The 17034-nt window shown below is 40.7% G+C and overlaps 1 protein-coding gene across 1 annotated transcript in view; it reads left to right on the top strand.

The window, feature by feature from the left end:
- The window catches only part of COLEC12 (collectin subfamily member 12), a 266937-nt gene that overhangs the window by 226014 nt on the left and 23889 nt on the right, over positions 1–17034 (top strand). The window contains exons 4-7 of the mRNA XM_075316379.1: positions 3671–3769; positions 6675–7721; positions 11747–12250; positions 14904–15040. Coding sequence (XP_075172494.1) covers positions 3671–3769; positions 6675–7721; positions 11747–12250; positions 14904–15040 — 1787 coding nt within the window. The remainder of the gene's footprint in view (positions 1–3670; positions 3770–6674; positions 7722–11746; positions 12251–14903; positions 15041–17034) is intronic.

The following is a 17034-nucleotide window of genomic DNA, read 5'->3' as shown; positions in this document are numbered from 1 at the left end:
CCTGGTGTGGACATCAGCCCCTGGAGCAAGGCAACAAGGGTTTTTGTCTGACTTCGGTGTGCCTGACCGGGAGTGTGGGGTGTGTTGGTGTTGTTCTGTGACGACCTGGCTTGTCCAGGGCGCCACACTATAGCTTCTTGGCAGCTAAGGGTGGCTCTTTATGACTTAATATTTTCATCTATGAAGCTTTTTGACACAGCCCCTTAGAGATTACCCACAATTGCTCTGCATCTTATCCAGCCGTAGTCAGTTGCCATACTACCCTGTACACTGAAGCTATTTCTTGTTTATAGTTATATACCAGCAGTTAGGATGGTCCACGGGGACTTTATGTACGTATTTTCTCCCTGACTAATGCTTCTTTATGTCTTGTACATTTTTGTAACTATTTATATTAAAATTATCTATTAATTGCACATATTACTCCGTCCCTTGCTTGTGTATATCAGTATTTTGGAGTGTGCAGTCTCTGAGACATCCTGGTGGGTTAAATCGTACCCTCTACCAGCATGACCCCACTGAGACCATAAGGTTTAACCATGAGGCTCTTTGGAAATTGTTTACAATAGCCCATGTGGCTACTGTAAAGCATATCTCAGGTATGATGCTCCTCCCCCATATTCATGTATGGGGAAAAAAAAGAGTAAAAACCCCCATGACAGCAGAATAAAAAAAATTAGGAAATCAGAAAAATAATATATACATAGTTTAAGTAAGAAGTAATAAATGACAGATTCCCTGTGAATTTAAAATAATTCCCCACTCCAGTCAGTGCAAAGATTGGGATAAAAGATTGCAATTTGCTATTGTTTGGTACGATAGACAAAAAAGAGAAAATAATAATAATAACATTAATAAACAAATATAGTATCCATCTCGCCACGAAGAAAATGTCTTATTACTTGGTGAATTAATGCTATTCTGACCATGTGTAAATATCAGGAAGGTAAATGTTGATCCAGCACAATAATGTATAATGAAAAAAAAATCCCATCAAGCTTTACTGTGCAGAAAAGATTAAAAATACATCTAATGTACAGTCTGATCTGCTTTGAACACGTTACACATTCTTAAAAGCAGCCGGTCATCACGTTTATGCTTCTTTATATCTGCAGAAAGTAGGGAAATCATTTCTGATCCCTAGGTTATATACAGTGTGTCCACCCATATCCTGTCCACCACCATTAACTTGAGAACGGCGGCAGCTATAGGCATAGAAGTGGTGTCTAGGTATAGTAAAGTAGCCATGTGCTACGCAATGAAACCACCTATTGTGCCACCTGGTGGAAAACAATGGAGTTAGCATTTTTATCTCGAAAACGGAACGAGATAGAGAAAAAAAGTTAATTATAAAATTGTAGGGCATCATCAATTCAATAGGAATCGACACCGTGCCTACAGAAATGCTATGATATGAAACCCATGACCCCCCCCAAAACATTAAATGCTGGTGACACATATGGCGCTCATTTAACTTTGATGCTCAAAGTGGCCACCGTCATCTGCAATGCACATCTGGACTCTGGACAGCATACTGTATCTTGCTGCACGTTGTGCAATATGGTAGGGGACACGTTTGCACAAGCATCTGTCATACGTCGTCATAAGTCCTGCAATGTTGGTGGAGGGGTTGCATACACCTGCTGTTTGATGTGACCTCACAGAAAGAAGTCCAATGGGGTCAGGTGAGGTGAGTGTGGAGGCCACTCCATGCAGCCACCATACCCATTGACTTGTAGGAAGGTCTCCATGAGGTATCGCTTCACGTCCGCAGCCTTGTGAGTTTTACATGTTCTAATTATAGCATTTCTGTATGCCAGGTGTTGAGTTGTATTGAACTGATGATGCCCTACAACTTTGTAATTCACTTTCTCTATCTCGCTCCATTTTCAAGATAAAAATGCTAACTCCGTTGTTTTCCACCAGGTGGCGCTATAGGTGGTTTCATTGCGTAGCGCATGGATACTTTACTATACCTAGACACCACTTCTATGCCTATAGCTGCAGTTGTTCTCAAGTTAATGGCGGTGGACAGGATATGGGTGGACACACTGTAACACATAGTTTTTGGAGACATTCAATGGTTTGTTAGTAGAAACAGCTTTTGAATTAGTTCTTCTTTGTGGAGTTTCCTGAAGCGGGTCCTGAACCAGTTTTGAAGATTTTTTCAAGTTTTTGCATATTTTTTTCTACAGTGTTTCTTGCAGCCTTTTGATTGGACAGTACCTAGTATGTTGCATTTTTCATTAGGAGACACTTCGATGAAGTGGCATGCACTTTTTTCCCCACCATGCTTTTTCCAAAACCTAAAGCAGAAGAAAAATAATTGCGTATGGAATTGAATTCCATTCTAATTTTACAAAAATCCTAGTTTGCCAAAACACAAATTAATTAATTTGCTTCCTGAACCATAAAAGGTCCTCAAAATATTAAGAAATAAAGAAAAAACTTATGCTCACCTCTCTGTTCCCCCGCTACTCACTGCCCTACTTTATGCTGCATAAACTTAGTAACAGATTCCATCTCTGATAATAGATCTGCTATGAAAAAAATATTAGTGCTAGAAAACAGAAGCGCTGATAGGGTTTTACCAGATAAGTAACAGGTTAGTATATAAATTAATACACTCACCAAATGTGGTTGTGAAGGGTCACAACCACCATAGATAGCATAGGATAATGGTGGTTGCCGCGGCCCCACGTGCAGAAGTCTTCAGTGTAGCATGAGAAAAAGGGGTTAAACCCGCGCAATCCGCCAAATAAGATGTAGAGATGTTGATAGATTAATCACTCTTTTATTCCATAGGTCTACGCGTTTCAAGGTACAGAGACCTCTTCCTCAGGACTAGAAAATCAACATACTAATATTAACTAAGCTCTCGAGCTACAATCAGATCACTTCTCCATATAAAAGGAGCCTTTTATGTCTGGTTCCTTTTAGACAATATTTTCTTCAATCTCCTCAGTCTACTTTAGGATTGTTTAATACAAACCACTATTTTTACACCTTCCGTGAACCTCAAAGTTGAAGGTAACCATGCAGGTCCTAGCAGAAAAGGCTATAATTTAGAAAATGCGATTTTAAAAAAATAATATTAGTTGCCAGGCACAATAATTACAAAAATCTTCTTTACAACTGAATCTGAATATTGATCTCTTTTTCATAACTTCTCTAGAAAAATAAAACTTCCAGTCTGATTGGTGATTGTGTTTTTAGAAAAGGGTCTAAAATTATTACATTCATCTTAGCTAATATTAGTATTAGTGCAAGGTCAAAGATTAGAAATAATATGACACATATTGCTCCAGATAGTTTAATCACCTTATTGCCCTTAATAGTGTTATAAAGAAGCATCCACTAGAATGGGTTTGAAGACATTAGTTACAAAATCGGGTGAATCGTACATAGACCATTCTGACAATACACTATCACACAAAGAGACGGTCATTACATCCCCAGCATTTGTTATAGTCACCAAAGTTCACTAATCTCTGGTATTAAGATGTTAACATCTTTTGTCTAGGCTATTGCAGTCAGCTCTTTTTAATCTAAGGACAAATTGTCACAACCCAGGACATGATCTCACAGGACGGCTGCATGATCCCTGACAAGCAACTATACAAATGCCCAATAACATGTACATCAGCTAAAGCTTTGTCTCATTTTCCAGTTGTAGAAAGAATGGATGGCGTTTCCGATGACATAGAAAAGTCACATAAAGGTTACAATAATAAGATCTCTGAGGTGGAGCAGAACCTGAAGAAACTAGGTAAATTCCCATTTTTTTATTGTCTATGTGATGTATCGTTACTAGAGCGGAGCGGACCCGTGAATATTTAGGTTCACCGAATCTCTACTGACTGGAGAAAAAAAAGTTTGGTTCAGGAACCAAACTTTACCCTGGACAACAAATCCCATACAAGTCAATGGGGATCAGAAGTTCTGTGCTGTAAAATGGTCGTAGTAAGGGCTAGGGGGATACAAAAGAAAGCAAAATGGGGGAAACTGCAGGACGGTGTTTCCCGTGTTTCCCAGAAGATAACACTGAAGTCAGACTTTTTCTGAGCCCGCTGATTAAGCATCATGAATATTCACTGCCCACCATCTGTACAAGTGTCTTTGATTGGTTGCAGACTGCTATACACACACCCCACCCCCTGTGTTGGCATCTGTGTTTGGTTGCAGACTAGTTTACTGTATGGTAGAGTAAAAAGAAATAAATAAATAATTTTAAAAATGATGTGTGCTCCCCTCTCAATTTTTGCTAACCAGCCTAGTTAAAACAGATGACTATGGGCCACAACCCCCAGTGTTCTGCTTTACCGTGGCTGGTTATCAAAAATAAAGGTGATCCTATGCTGTTTTTTAAATGTATTTCAATATATCAATTTTAAACAAAATGTCTTGGGATCCCCCTTATTTTTGATAAGCAGACAGCTGGTCGTTAGTATTATCAGGCTGGGAAAAGTCATTTTAATTGTCCTCCCAGCCTGAAAGAACTAGCCCGCAGTTGCTCAAAATTGTCTTAGCACTTCACCTGGCTCATTCTGATTGCCCTGACAATCGGGGTATTATATGGGGTTGATGTCAGCTGTGATTTGTCAGAAATAACAACTGTCATTAGACCCTAGGTGAGTAAAGGACTAACTAACCTGTCAGTCTAAAGAAATAAACAGAAACATACAGAAAAATCCTTTATTTGAAATAAAAAAACACACACATCCTCTTTCACCCCTTTATTAATTTATTAACCAAAACATTCCTGCAGGTCCGATGTAAACCACACAACGTCCCACAACGATCCCTGGTCTGCTACATCCACTGGCTACAGTGATGGAAAACACGATCGATCACTTCAGCCTCTGGAACACACTGAGGGTAGCATGGGAGACCTCAACTATGAAAGGTGGTGACGTCACTCAGTTCAACGGTCACAGCTGGGGTCCCACAGTACCAATTGTGACCACCGGTGAACCCACTGCCAAATTGTGGGACACATCAGTCGAGCAATTCAGCAGTTAGGTCACCAGTGTTCCCACTCTGGGGCTACCCCATTGCCCTCAGTGAACGCAGTTGAACTCAGATTGTGGGACATGCTAGCACAGCAGTCCAACAATCAAGTGAGTGGAGTTCACAGAAGACAGTAGGGGAAACCCCAAAGTGTGAAATTCAGTGACCTAACTACCGGCCAATCACAGCCGTGCCAATACTTGGTAAACGCAGCTGAACTGTCAGATTGCGGGATACTGTGGCACAGCAGTCTGGCAGTCAAGTCACCAAAGTTCATAGAGGGCAGCAGGGCACCCGAGTGTAAACTCCAGTGACCTGACTGCCGGCCAATCACAGCAATGCCCACATCTGAAAAGCTTGCTGATTAGCTGCTCTGCACCCTTTCAACAAGCTTTATTCTGATGACAAACCCGAACAGGAAGCAGACGTGCAGTGAAAAAGTTTGTGTTCGAGTCCGAGACCCGAACACCCGGTGTTCGGTACAAGCCCCAAACTTTACAGTTTTGCTCATCCCTAATCATTACCAAACTTCTAGGTATTATCATTTATTAAAAGAGTTGGGTGATAAAGCTAATCCCTTTCTCTTCTGCCCTATTAGAAGGGGAGCTTTCCTATGTAAGGCAAAATAGAAAGCTGCTGACAGTGTCTTTCGTCTGATGGATCCAAACATCATTTAACGGCTTTCAAGTAACACTACATTTCATAGGTTGAAGGTACAAAGTTACAAACATAAAAATACCAAGTCCGTATAGCTGCGAGGTTCACCCGCTCTTTTCTTAGAGATATACCACTGGAGGCTTTTTATACCTCCACATACAGACAGCATATGAGACTACTGGTCTCCATTTTAAGTTATGTACCATGCCCTAGGGTGGGGATATGCTGCCAGGAAGACCCACCCATCTCACTCACTGCCCATAAAACCCAGCCGTGATATGCGCTTTTAGCTTTCTCAGTAGTAAATGTACTGGAGCTTGCTTTCAGGCTTACAACACAGAGGATAACCACCTCTGAGATACATATCTCCCATCGATCACGTGTTTGGCCATCGTATACATCATTAAAAATTAGAACGTTCTGGAGTTAGCAAGAAACGTGTACAAATTCTTCTATAGGTTACAATGCAAAATGGCCATCATCCACACATATCCTGCTGACTCCGCTAACTGATTTTTAATCATGCATAAATAAAAGTAATGGTGAGTGCCATTTTCTCTACTTTTGATGAACTTCTTACAAAAACTTTAAGTGAAGCACCACGATGTCTGCACCAGCCATTTGTTGAGTCCAATGCGTTGTATCTATGGCTGTGCCAAGCAAAACTTTTCTTCTGTCCAGTTATTATTAATACTGTAACTTTAATCTTAATGCAAAAACTGCAGAGAAGAAAAACACTATCTTGGAGTGCATGCAAAATCTGTTATGTAACAAATCTACTTTTTGCCAAATTCCCTTGTTTTCTATCCATTTGCATATATTTTCTTGGATGGAAAAATTTGTCTCTGGAGATTTTTTTTTTTAAACATGTCATCAGGGTGATTGGAACGAATTATAGTGTGAGTCACTGAAACAAAACCTCATTTTATGGTAGAAAAGATAAATATATGACAACATTGCCAATTTGAGAGTGTATCACTTCCTAGCATGTGGTATATATTTTTCAGATGATCAAGCTGGAGAAAAATCAATCAACACTAACTCAGAACTCTCCGGTGTGAGATCGGATATCTTAGCCATTCGTCAACAACTACGTGAGATTACAGAAAAAAGTAGCAGAAACAAAGATACCCTGGAGAAACTACAAGAAGCCGGTGGCCTATTAGACACAAAACAAAGCCAAATGAAAACTGCCTTAGACACTAACTCTCTGATGATCAATGGGGTCAATCAAACACTACAGGTATATAACAGTTATGTTTCCAGTTTACAGCAGGACACCAGCAGTCTGCAGACTAATCTTCAAAGCCAAATGCAGTCAAGCAAGATGCTTACTATGAGTGTAAGTAACTTGAACTTGACACAGACTCAGCAGAGGACAGTTATAAGCACTTTACAGAGGTCTGTAGATGATACCAGCCAAGCTATTCAACGGATCAAGAATGATTTTCAAAGCCTTCAACAAGCTGTTCTTCAAACTCGAAAGGATACCGATTGGTTGAAAGAGAGAGTCCAGAACCTACAAAGCATTACCACAAATAACTCAGCTCTTGTCAAGGCCAACAACGAGACCGTAGAAGAAATGAGCAACCAACTCAACAATCTTGGTATTCAGATTGAAAACATCACTATAACTGCACAATCAAATGAACAAAACCTGAAGGATCTCCAGGATTATCACAAAGAATATGAGAATAGGACAAATGTCAAATTCAACTATTTGGAAGAGCGTTTCCAGAAATTTGAAGAAGATATCGTAGGTATTATTACCAATATTAGTTACACTGCTCATCATCTAAGGACGCTGACAAGTAATCTCAATGACGTAAGAACAACTTGCACTGATACGCTGAGTAAACACACAGAAGATTTAGGTCAGCTGAATAGCTCTATCTCTAATATTCAGCTAGACACGTCTTCCCTCAGAGCTCAACAGGATACAATGAGACAAAGGCTAGATAACGAAGTAGCCAATTTATCAATTATCATGGAAGAGATGAAGTTGGTCGATTCAAAGCATGGACAACTCATAAAGAATTTCACCATTTTGCAAGGTGGGATATTGTATACTTAAATATATTTTTTTTTTGTTGAAATAGTTCTTTGCTATTACAAATAACAAGCAATTTTTACTTTTATAGCTTTTTAGCATGTTTCTGATTATTTAATTTTGCAATGCAGTAAATTTATTGGGAACATATAGAGGGAGCAGCTGGTAAAGAAATAACCAGAAGGAAGAGTTTAACTATTCCATGTTGTCATCTTTATATGGAAAGCAAGTCTGAAAGTGAATGAATATATGTATCACTGGTGGACTGTTGGTTTCTAAGAATGTTAACATAAATATAAATTACAACGTTTTTAATTTACTATGTTGACTTAATCGGATAATCCAACTACAGACATTTATGGTATATGGCGGACATGCCATAAATGTCTGATCCTTGAAGGTCCACCAGGAATCCCTTAAAGAAAACCAGTCAGCACTAATTTGTAATGTAAAGTGAAGAGACGGTTGTAATAGCGATGTAATACAGATACAATTGATACCTTTGGAGAAGAAATCCGCTTTGTTGTTCTTTTTTAATCACCATTTGAAGTTTTCTACTAATTAGATTTTGGTGCACAAGGGCCAGAGTGTACACTGGGTTTTCTCCTCCCTGTCTGTGATTCCTCAGCCCTTCCACCTGCCTCTGTGACTGAGAAGTTTCTGCTTTTTCAGTGACCTTCATCTTCAGCTTGAAATCTTATATCAGTACCATCATTGCTGTAGGCAATGCGTGCGCCGTTTCTGTTGTTTGGCTCAGTGATATATTTTAGAGATGAGTGCGCATGCGTTGTGTATGGCAATTATGGCGCCATTTTATTGTAGATTAGCCGGGAAATCAATCAGTGCACACATTGCCCATGGGAATAACAGTACTGGCGCAAGATTTGAAACAGAAGGGGCAGGTAATTGAAAAATTAGAGACTTGTCATTCACACACTGTAGATAGGCGGAAGGGCCAGGGAATACAGAGACCGGGAGGAGAAGACCCAGTATAAATGGTGTTTAAAGAAGAACAACAAAGTGGATTTGTTCATCAAAAGAATTAATTTAGTCAGTATTACAGCCATGTCTTTACTTTATATTACAAAATTGTGCTGACAGGTTCTCTTTAACAATTGCTCAACTACCCAAAGCTGCATTCAATTTCTGTATACAAAGTGGAGAGCTGGCTGTTTATGGCTCTTATGATTAAATTTAGTGGAAGTTAAGGGTATTTATCCTGTGGGTATGCTAGAAATGTTTTGAGTTAGAAAATCATCATCATATATTTTTTTTCCCCATAGTGGCATAGGGTTAAATTTATGTTGTCCGAGATAAAGTAATAGGTAAGCATTCGAAATCCCATAAAAAAAATGTCCATGCTTTTTCCCAAAAACTTGCTCATGACGAACAGCAGTTAACAAACATTTCACTGGCCACAGGTTGTGGTCATCCCTGAAGCAATACGGAGACGACCTGTGGAACTCAATAAGCATTTACTTAATTGGAGATACTTAAATTGTAACCTAATACGAAACTGTAACAATTGTGCCCCACCACTGAGAATGGCGGAATGCCAAAAAATACAAGAAAATGTCCAGGATTACATAAGAACTGTCCTCTTTTTGGTCAGACAGGCACGCAGTTGTTGAACTTAAGACACTAGAAACACTGCTCACACAGGGCTTCTTCTATACAGTACATTAACACTTATTTCAGCCAAGCTTGCTAATGACATTTACCTTTTCGATCTATCTGATGCCACTGCTATTGTTTTTTCTTGGTAGTGGAGATGTTCAAAAAACATTTGGTCCACTCCTCTTCAGCACATTGTCCTCACTCAGTCTCCGGCACCAGATGACCTCCGCTGACAGTTGGTACACTTCATCTAATCGCATCACAGGCTTAGCCAATATGGAGGCTGCAAGTACAAAAACAGTAGAAAGACATACAGGATATTCTGGTTGACAAATGACAGGAGAATATGAAGACATGGAGGACAAGAGAAATAAGAACCACATACACACGCCATTCTTCCATGTTTGTCCCGTTACACCTGACATAGGTTTACACCGTGTATTGCCTTTGTTGGTTGTGCTAGATCCTTTTGTCCACAGCGCTAGTCATACGCCTCTCACCTAGCCAAATGAGATCTGCTTTGCACTGAAAAGGAGCAAGACCCCAAAACACATATATACAAATGACGTTTCTGGTTCGGCTACTTATCCTAAGTCTTGTGGCACGGCTCATTAAAGGATCATATTGACTGTTAGGATTGCTACATCAAAGTGACGCCATAAATCAAATGCCCATTCCTTCTACATAGGATAATAGTAAACAAGCCAAGAGCCACAAATTTATATGAAGTACTGAATGTACCTCTTCTGAAGTAATTCTGAATGCAGCATGAAGAAGTCTAAAATGTAACTTTCAATAGATACCAATATAAAACGGGAGAGAAAAGGCGCAATAGGATCTTACCCGATTTACTGGGTGAAAGTAATAAAGAAGTGGTGCACTCACCTGGTTGGGTTGTGCCAGTCACAACTCCTTCAATGGCATAAGTGAGTGCCTAAGCGGTCCAGCAGCAGCCCTGTTGCAAAGTGGATCATCAAAGAGGAAACTGGAGAAAAACAGTTTTTTTCCGCGCTGAAAACCACGAACATCAGTGTCAGACAAACAATTCTTTTATTTCATTCCTACATGTTTCGGAGACCCCAACTGTCTCCTTCTTCAGGGAAAGGAACTTTTTATAGTTCCTTTCCTTGAAGAAAGAGACAGTTGGGGTCTCCGAAACGCGTTGGAATGAAATAAAAGAATTGTTTGTCTGACACTGATGTTCGTGGTTTTCAGCGCGGCAAAAAACCTGTTTTTCTCCAGTTTCCTCTTTGATAATAGATACCAATAAAATGCATAAACATGCAATAACCATAAGATGCAAGTGCCAAATAAACAGTGTTAAAGTGCCATATATGCAAGAAAAAAGTAGAGCTTACCCGGTCAAGAAGTGGAGACCAATTTCAAAGCAGATGAATGGGCCAGAAGCAGTAATAGTTAATTTGGGGAATAGAAAACGGTACACGTTTGTGCCCCATGCGTTGCTTCTGCCCTAACAATGGCAGCACCAAAGTGTGGTATAATGCCCCTGAATAAAATAGGCCCTGCCGATGCGTTTCCTCCTAGAGAACAAGGATTCCTCAGGGGAGAAATTGAATTGTTTAGAAACCTGTAGTGGCAGATATCATAAAACTTACCAATGTACTGCAGAAGTCCCAGGTATGCTATTCTTATGGGAAAACAATGGCAGTTACATTTCAGTATGAGGTACACAAATGTTTTGGTTCTCACAGGGATGTACAATACTCTTAGTTAAGTTGGAGAGCATAATTCTATGACCATTATGTGGTCCTTTTCCTTAGTAAATCATAGCAGGTTACAGCTGGTTATAATCCAGAACTCCATACCTGTCCTAATGTGTTATTCTTGGGTCCCACTCACTACAAAGATGGAAGATTTTTTTCCTCATCCTACTAGACCTCATGATCTACAATGCTGGGATGAGTCCTCACTACATGCCACTCTACCAATGCAGGGAATATTGCCATTCTACCTGATTGTCCATAGACACACTTTCTTCATCATCGATCTCCTAGGGTGCCAGAGGCCGTACTCTCCAACATTATGGCAAATTCATCTAAGCACTATATCTGTTACCTAATTGGAGATTACTATAGCGTTATTTTAGGAGAAAACACCAATTTATTACAAGACATATTAATGAAATATACTAAAACATCATAATGTAGTTAGTATAGAATGCAAAGACTAAAATAAATTATGGTTCAAGCACCACAGACCCAAGATGAGGTAAAACAGCTTTATATTTAGTAGACATGTTTGCAACGATGGTTAAACATGTCATTGAAAGAAAATTCCAGTTTGTTTTTATTAACCTCATATATAAAATGTAAACCCAAAAGTACATTATGGATTTGATTATGTATTATTGTTAATATTTTGAATATTATTAATATTTTTCTCTTATTACAGGGCCACCAGGTCCTAGGGGACCAAAAGGTGAAAGAGGACCCGTTGGTCCCATGGGACCACTTGGACCAAAGGGTCAGACTGGGGATACTGGTATAACAGGTTTTCCAGGACCTGCTGGTGAAAAGGGCCTCCCTGGACCAATTGGCTCTCCAGGAGAAAAAGGATCAAGAGGCTCAAAGGGCCCACAAGGAAATAAGGGGCAAAGAGGGTCACCAGGAAAAAGTGGTGAACCAGGGCCTAAAGGTGATCCAGGATTAGCAGGACCCCCTGGAACAAATGGACCAGTAGGGCCCGCTGGCCCTCCAGGCCCACAAGGAATTAAAGGAATTATTGGTGAACCTGGTATTCCTGGTGTTAGGGGTCCACCTGGCCCACCTGGCATACCTGGATTACCAGGTTTGATGGGACCTAGAGGACCACCTGGACCTCCTGGAGATGTTGCAAGATCACTATCATTACATGATGTCTCCACATCCGAACTTGAAATATACCCCTCAGTGCCAGGTAAGTGAAAGACAAATGTAGTCAAATATTTAGAAATCTACATATCATGTTGATTAAGTAGCAAATACTTTGTATCATATTTGTATGCGAATTGTAAAGGAGTAGGATGTAGAAAATAGTAACTCCCACTAGAGTTTTAGCCATGTGTCTGATGAGTGTCTGTCAGCACAGAGCTGTCCATTTCCAGGTTAGGACAGCAAGTTTCTTGCTTATCTGTCTCCATTTGTAGGTCTTAAGGGAATTTGAACACCAGGTTTTTAACCCCTAATCTGAGAGAAGCATAACATAGAGGCAGAGATCCTGATTTCAGCAGTGTGTCACTTACTGTAGTTTTGATAAAATCACTGTTTAATCAGCAGAAGATTATCAGTAGAGGACTACTTGGCGTGCTACCAGGTAGTCCAACATATTCAAGAGCTCTGTATAACTGCTAGATCTGCAGCAGAGAAAGCACTGATTTTATCAAAATGACGACAAACAGCTCAGTAAGTGACACATTGCTGGAATCAGTGACTCTATATTATGCTGCTCTCAGATGGGGGAGTAAAAACCTGGTGACAAATTCCTTTTTAAGGCCCCTATACACATTAAAGCAACGACTATCAAACTTGCTGACTTTGGCAAGACCAACCAACTATATTATGTATATGGGGGCTTCTTGACGCTCCCCTAACATCATCTTTAGGGATATCTATAAAAGAGTATCCTGGCAAGAGCTATTTAAGGTGTATGGGAAGTTGGTGGTTTGTTTTTATGAAATGACTATTCAGACATAACAAATCTTAAATATTCAAGTTGTAGCATGGGCTACTAGCATTGTCACAGTAGAATAAAGCATTCAGCTTTGTAGCACAGATTAAGACAGAGTTTGCAGAGTTGTTTCATTATCACTTGAAGGTTGGGCAAGTTGATGGGTCTGAATAATGCAACATACCTACAATATACACTATATCCATATATAAGGCTCCATTTACATTTTCAGGTTTCTGGTGGGGAGAGGGTTGTACAATATTACTTTTTGTGGATTGCAATAGTCTGTGAAAGTTCTCTGTCAATTTATTTCTATACCCCGCTGTGTTGCTTATAAAGGACAATACAGGAAGGAAGTCTGTGTCCCCAGGGAAAAGGAATAACTACTCACTATTTCTCTAATACACTGAATTAATGAAAATAAAATCCTATAATAATAAGAACTGGATAAAGAACGATGAGAAGATTTTTAATACAATTACATTCAGTTTGTATAGCAAAATATTTTAAATAGCCCCCTAAATCTCAGCTGATGTATAATCTACATTGAGGAAATGTAGAGCTAGTCATGTATATAAGCGCCTAGGCCGCTGTGAGAACATAAAAAACACTTTATAATACCCAATGGTCGCGCGGTTGGCCATATGGGCGTCTCCATTGTCCGGTGCCGGCGCCGCCTCTTTCGGCCATCTTCGTCCTCCATCTTCTGAAGCCGCGGTGCATGACGCGTCCGACGTCATACACACTCTCCGGCATTTAGGTCCTGCGCAGGACCGGCGAGTGTGTATGACGTAGACGCGCCATGCACACAGGCTTCAGAAAGAGGACGAAGATGGCCGAAAGAGGAGGCGCCGGCACGTGACAATGGAGATGCCTATATGGCCAACTGCGTGACTGTTAGGTAAGTATTATAAAGTGTTTTTTATGTTCTCACAGCAACCTGGGCTCTTATATACAGCATGTTAGAATGCTGTATATAAGAGCCCGGTGGTGGTGGCCGCAGCTTATACGCCAAAAAAGTGGTGACAAGTTCGCTTTAAGTGGTTTTATGGCTCAGATATTTGCTATGTTGCAGTCATTCTTATTAACTCACCTATTGTAACGCCTGTCTGGAACCACAGTCTTAGGATGCCTGTTGCAGACAGGCTAGAGGAAAACCGCCCACTTAACAAGATCACGAGAACCCCGAAACCCTTTAACCCCTACACAGGGATTTGGAATTACTACAGAACCCCGGAGGTCGCTAACTGTGGAAGGCTGAGTCCAGAGAAGACTACATGTCAGGCAGGGTCAAACCAAGAGATACTGAAAAAGGACAAAATCGTCACACAAGAGCGTTGTCAGGAAATCAGGCTGAGGTCAAAAGCGGAGATGGTGGCGAGGTACAAAAATGGCAGGCAGGAGAGTAGTCAGAGAGCAGGTGGGGTCAAAACACACGGATCAATATACAGAATAGGATGAGATCTAGAGACTAGAGTACTACAAAACTATATCTGGCAGGGACCTGCAAACAGGAAGGGTAATTAGAAGAGTGTGGTGTCTTTCATTTGGCGGTAGTTGAATGGTGGTCTTCAGCTAGAAGACACATACCCCCACAGTCAGCCAGTGGTACTGCAGTTCCCAGGGAAACCCAGCTTAGTGGATGAGCGGAGCCTGTGCCCACTAGAGCCACTGGCACTGACTCCTCTCCAATCACCAGCACAGTCCACGGCGAGAATACGGCGGCACCTGGTGACCAAAGCAGAAGTCGCAGGAGCGGACGCCGGTGGGGATGTGACACCTAAGTAGATAGATACGAATAGTGTATCATATTGAGTGAGCTGCAAAATGTATTTGTACAGTCTGTGAGCATAAAATTTCCAGCCAGTTACACATAGATCAAAAGATGTTGTCTTCATTTTAGGATGCCCATATGAATGGAAGAATTTTACTGACAAATGCTACTATTTTTCAAGTGGAAGAGATACTTTTGAAGATGCTAAAATGTCCTGTGAAGAAAGAGGAGCCAAGATGGTTATCATAGAGAGCAAAGATGAACAAGTAAGTGCTGCTGTGGGATGGGGAATAAAGTAGAGATATCCTACTACGTGAATATGAGGGAAAATACACTCCAACATGTGTACATTGCAACATCAAGAAGAAAAAGTCATGAAGTTCTGAAAATCACAGGATGAATTGATATGTTAATGATAAGGAAATTATGAAAAAATGGAAACAACATTTTCAAAACATCTGTATTAATTCAGTATTGAGTATGAGCGCAGAAACACACACACTTACAAACCTTGGCATGTGAAATATTGGTTGTCTGAGAAATGTTCTGCTACACTAAATGCACTTGGGCACACAAATAATCCATACCATTGCCAACCAATGAAGATAAAGATGTATTCAATGGGACACAGGTCTGGTGACGCTGCCAGACAAGGTAGCACGTGTAAGCCACGCAAGCTACTCACTGGAGCACAAGGACATGAGGCCTGGCATTGTCATGTTAAAAATGTCTCCCGGGACACTTGGGAGAAATAGCAGTACCACTAGTTCGACCACCAAATTAATGTAATACTGAGCAGTTTGTGCAGTTGGAAATAAGACTAGAGGGTCCGGCTACCATACACTATGCCACCTAACATCCGACTTTATGCAGCCCCCTCTGAGAGTTGGATGACGTTGCCCACATGGTCTCCAGTCCTATCTCTATCATTACGTGCAAGGCAAAATTGGAACTCAGCACTGAAGAGAATAGACCTCTATTCCTGGGTCAAATGCCATCCTGCTCAGCACCATGATAGCTTTTGAGTGTGATGGCATGAGGTCAATAGCACAACTAAAGCTGGACGGCAAGCTCATAGCCCAGTGTTGTCCAAATGCCTTCTCACGGTATGGGTGACTATATCCCTCTAGTCTTCGTTTAAGGTACACTAACAGTTTAGGGTTAGATTGATTTGGTCGTGGAATTAGTGATATGACCATTAATGCAATATATCCCAGGAGCTGTTTCTCAACATAAAAACACCAGGCCACATGTTAGTGGTTTTGCTGTGAGCAGCCTGAATGGCCAAAACATGCTACCATGGCCTGCAGCATTTCACTTGTGTCTCATAGAACACATCTGAGACATCATTAGTTGGCAAATGCAAATGGAGCTGCCAGCAGCGGATCTTGATTATTTTCATGCACAAGTACATTCAACGTGGCAGGACTTTCCTCAGACAACCATTAATAACCTCACTGATTGCAGCCAAGGCGTATGTGTATTTCTGGATGTGGCGCTCATACTAAACAGTAAATAAATTGAGATTTTGAAAATTTTGTTTCCCTTTTTTTCATCATTTGCAGATCATTAACATATACAGTGCCTACAAGTAGTATTCAACCCCCTGCAGATTTAGCAGGTTTGATAAGATGCAAATAAGTTAGAGCCTGCAAACTTCAAACAAGAGCAGGATTTATTAACAGATGCATAAATCTTACAAACCAACAAGTTATGTTGCTCAGTTAAATTTTAATAAATTTTCAACATAAAAGTGTGGGTCAATTATTATTCAACCCCTAGGTTATTTTGTGGAATAACCCTTGTTTGCAATTACAGCTAATAATCGTCTTTTATAAGACCTGATCATGCCGGCGCAGGTCTCTGGAGTTATCTTGGCCCACTCTTCCATGCAGATCTTCTCCAAGTTATCTAGGTTCTTTGGGTGTCTCATGTGGACTTTAATCTTGAGCTCCTTCCACAAGTTTTCAATTGGGTTAAGGTCAGGAGACTGACTAGGCCACTGCAACACCTTGATTTTTTCCCTCTTTAACCAGGCCTTGGTTTTCTTGGCTGTGTGCTTTGGGTCGTTGTCTTGTTGGAAGATGAAATGACGACCCATCTTAAGATCCTTGATGGAGGAGCGGAGGTTCTTGGCCAAAATCTCCAGGTAGGCCGTGCTATCTATCTTCCCATGGATGTGGACCAGATGGCCAGGCCCCTTGTCTGAGAAACAGCCCCACAGCATGATGCTGCCACCACCATGCTTGACTGTAGGGAT

The sequence above is a fragment of the Anomaloglossus baeobatrachus genome, chromosome 6, assembly GCF_048569485.1.
Source record: "Anomaloglossus baeobatrachus isolate aAnoBae1 chromosome 6, aAnoBae1.hap1, whole genome shotgun sequence".
NCBI classification, from domain to species: Eukaryota; Metazoa; Chordata; class Amphibia; order Anura; family Aromobatidae; genus Anomaloglossus; species Anomaloglossus baeobatrachus.
This window is presented reverse-complemented; position numbering and strand designations above follow the sequence as displayed.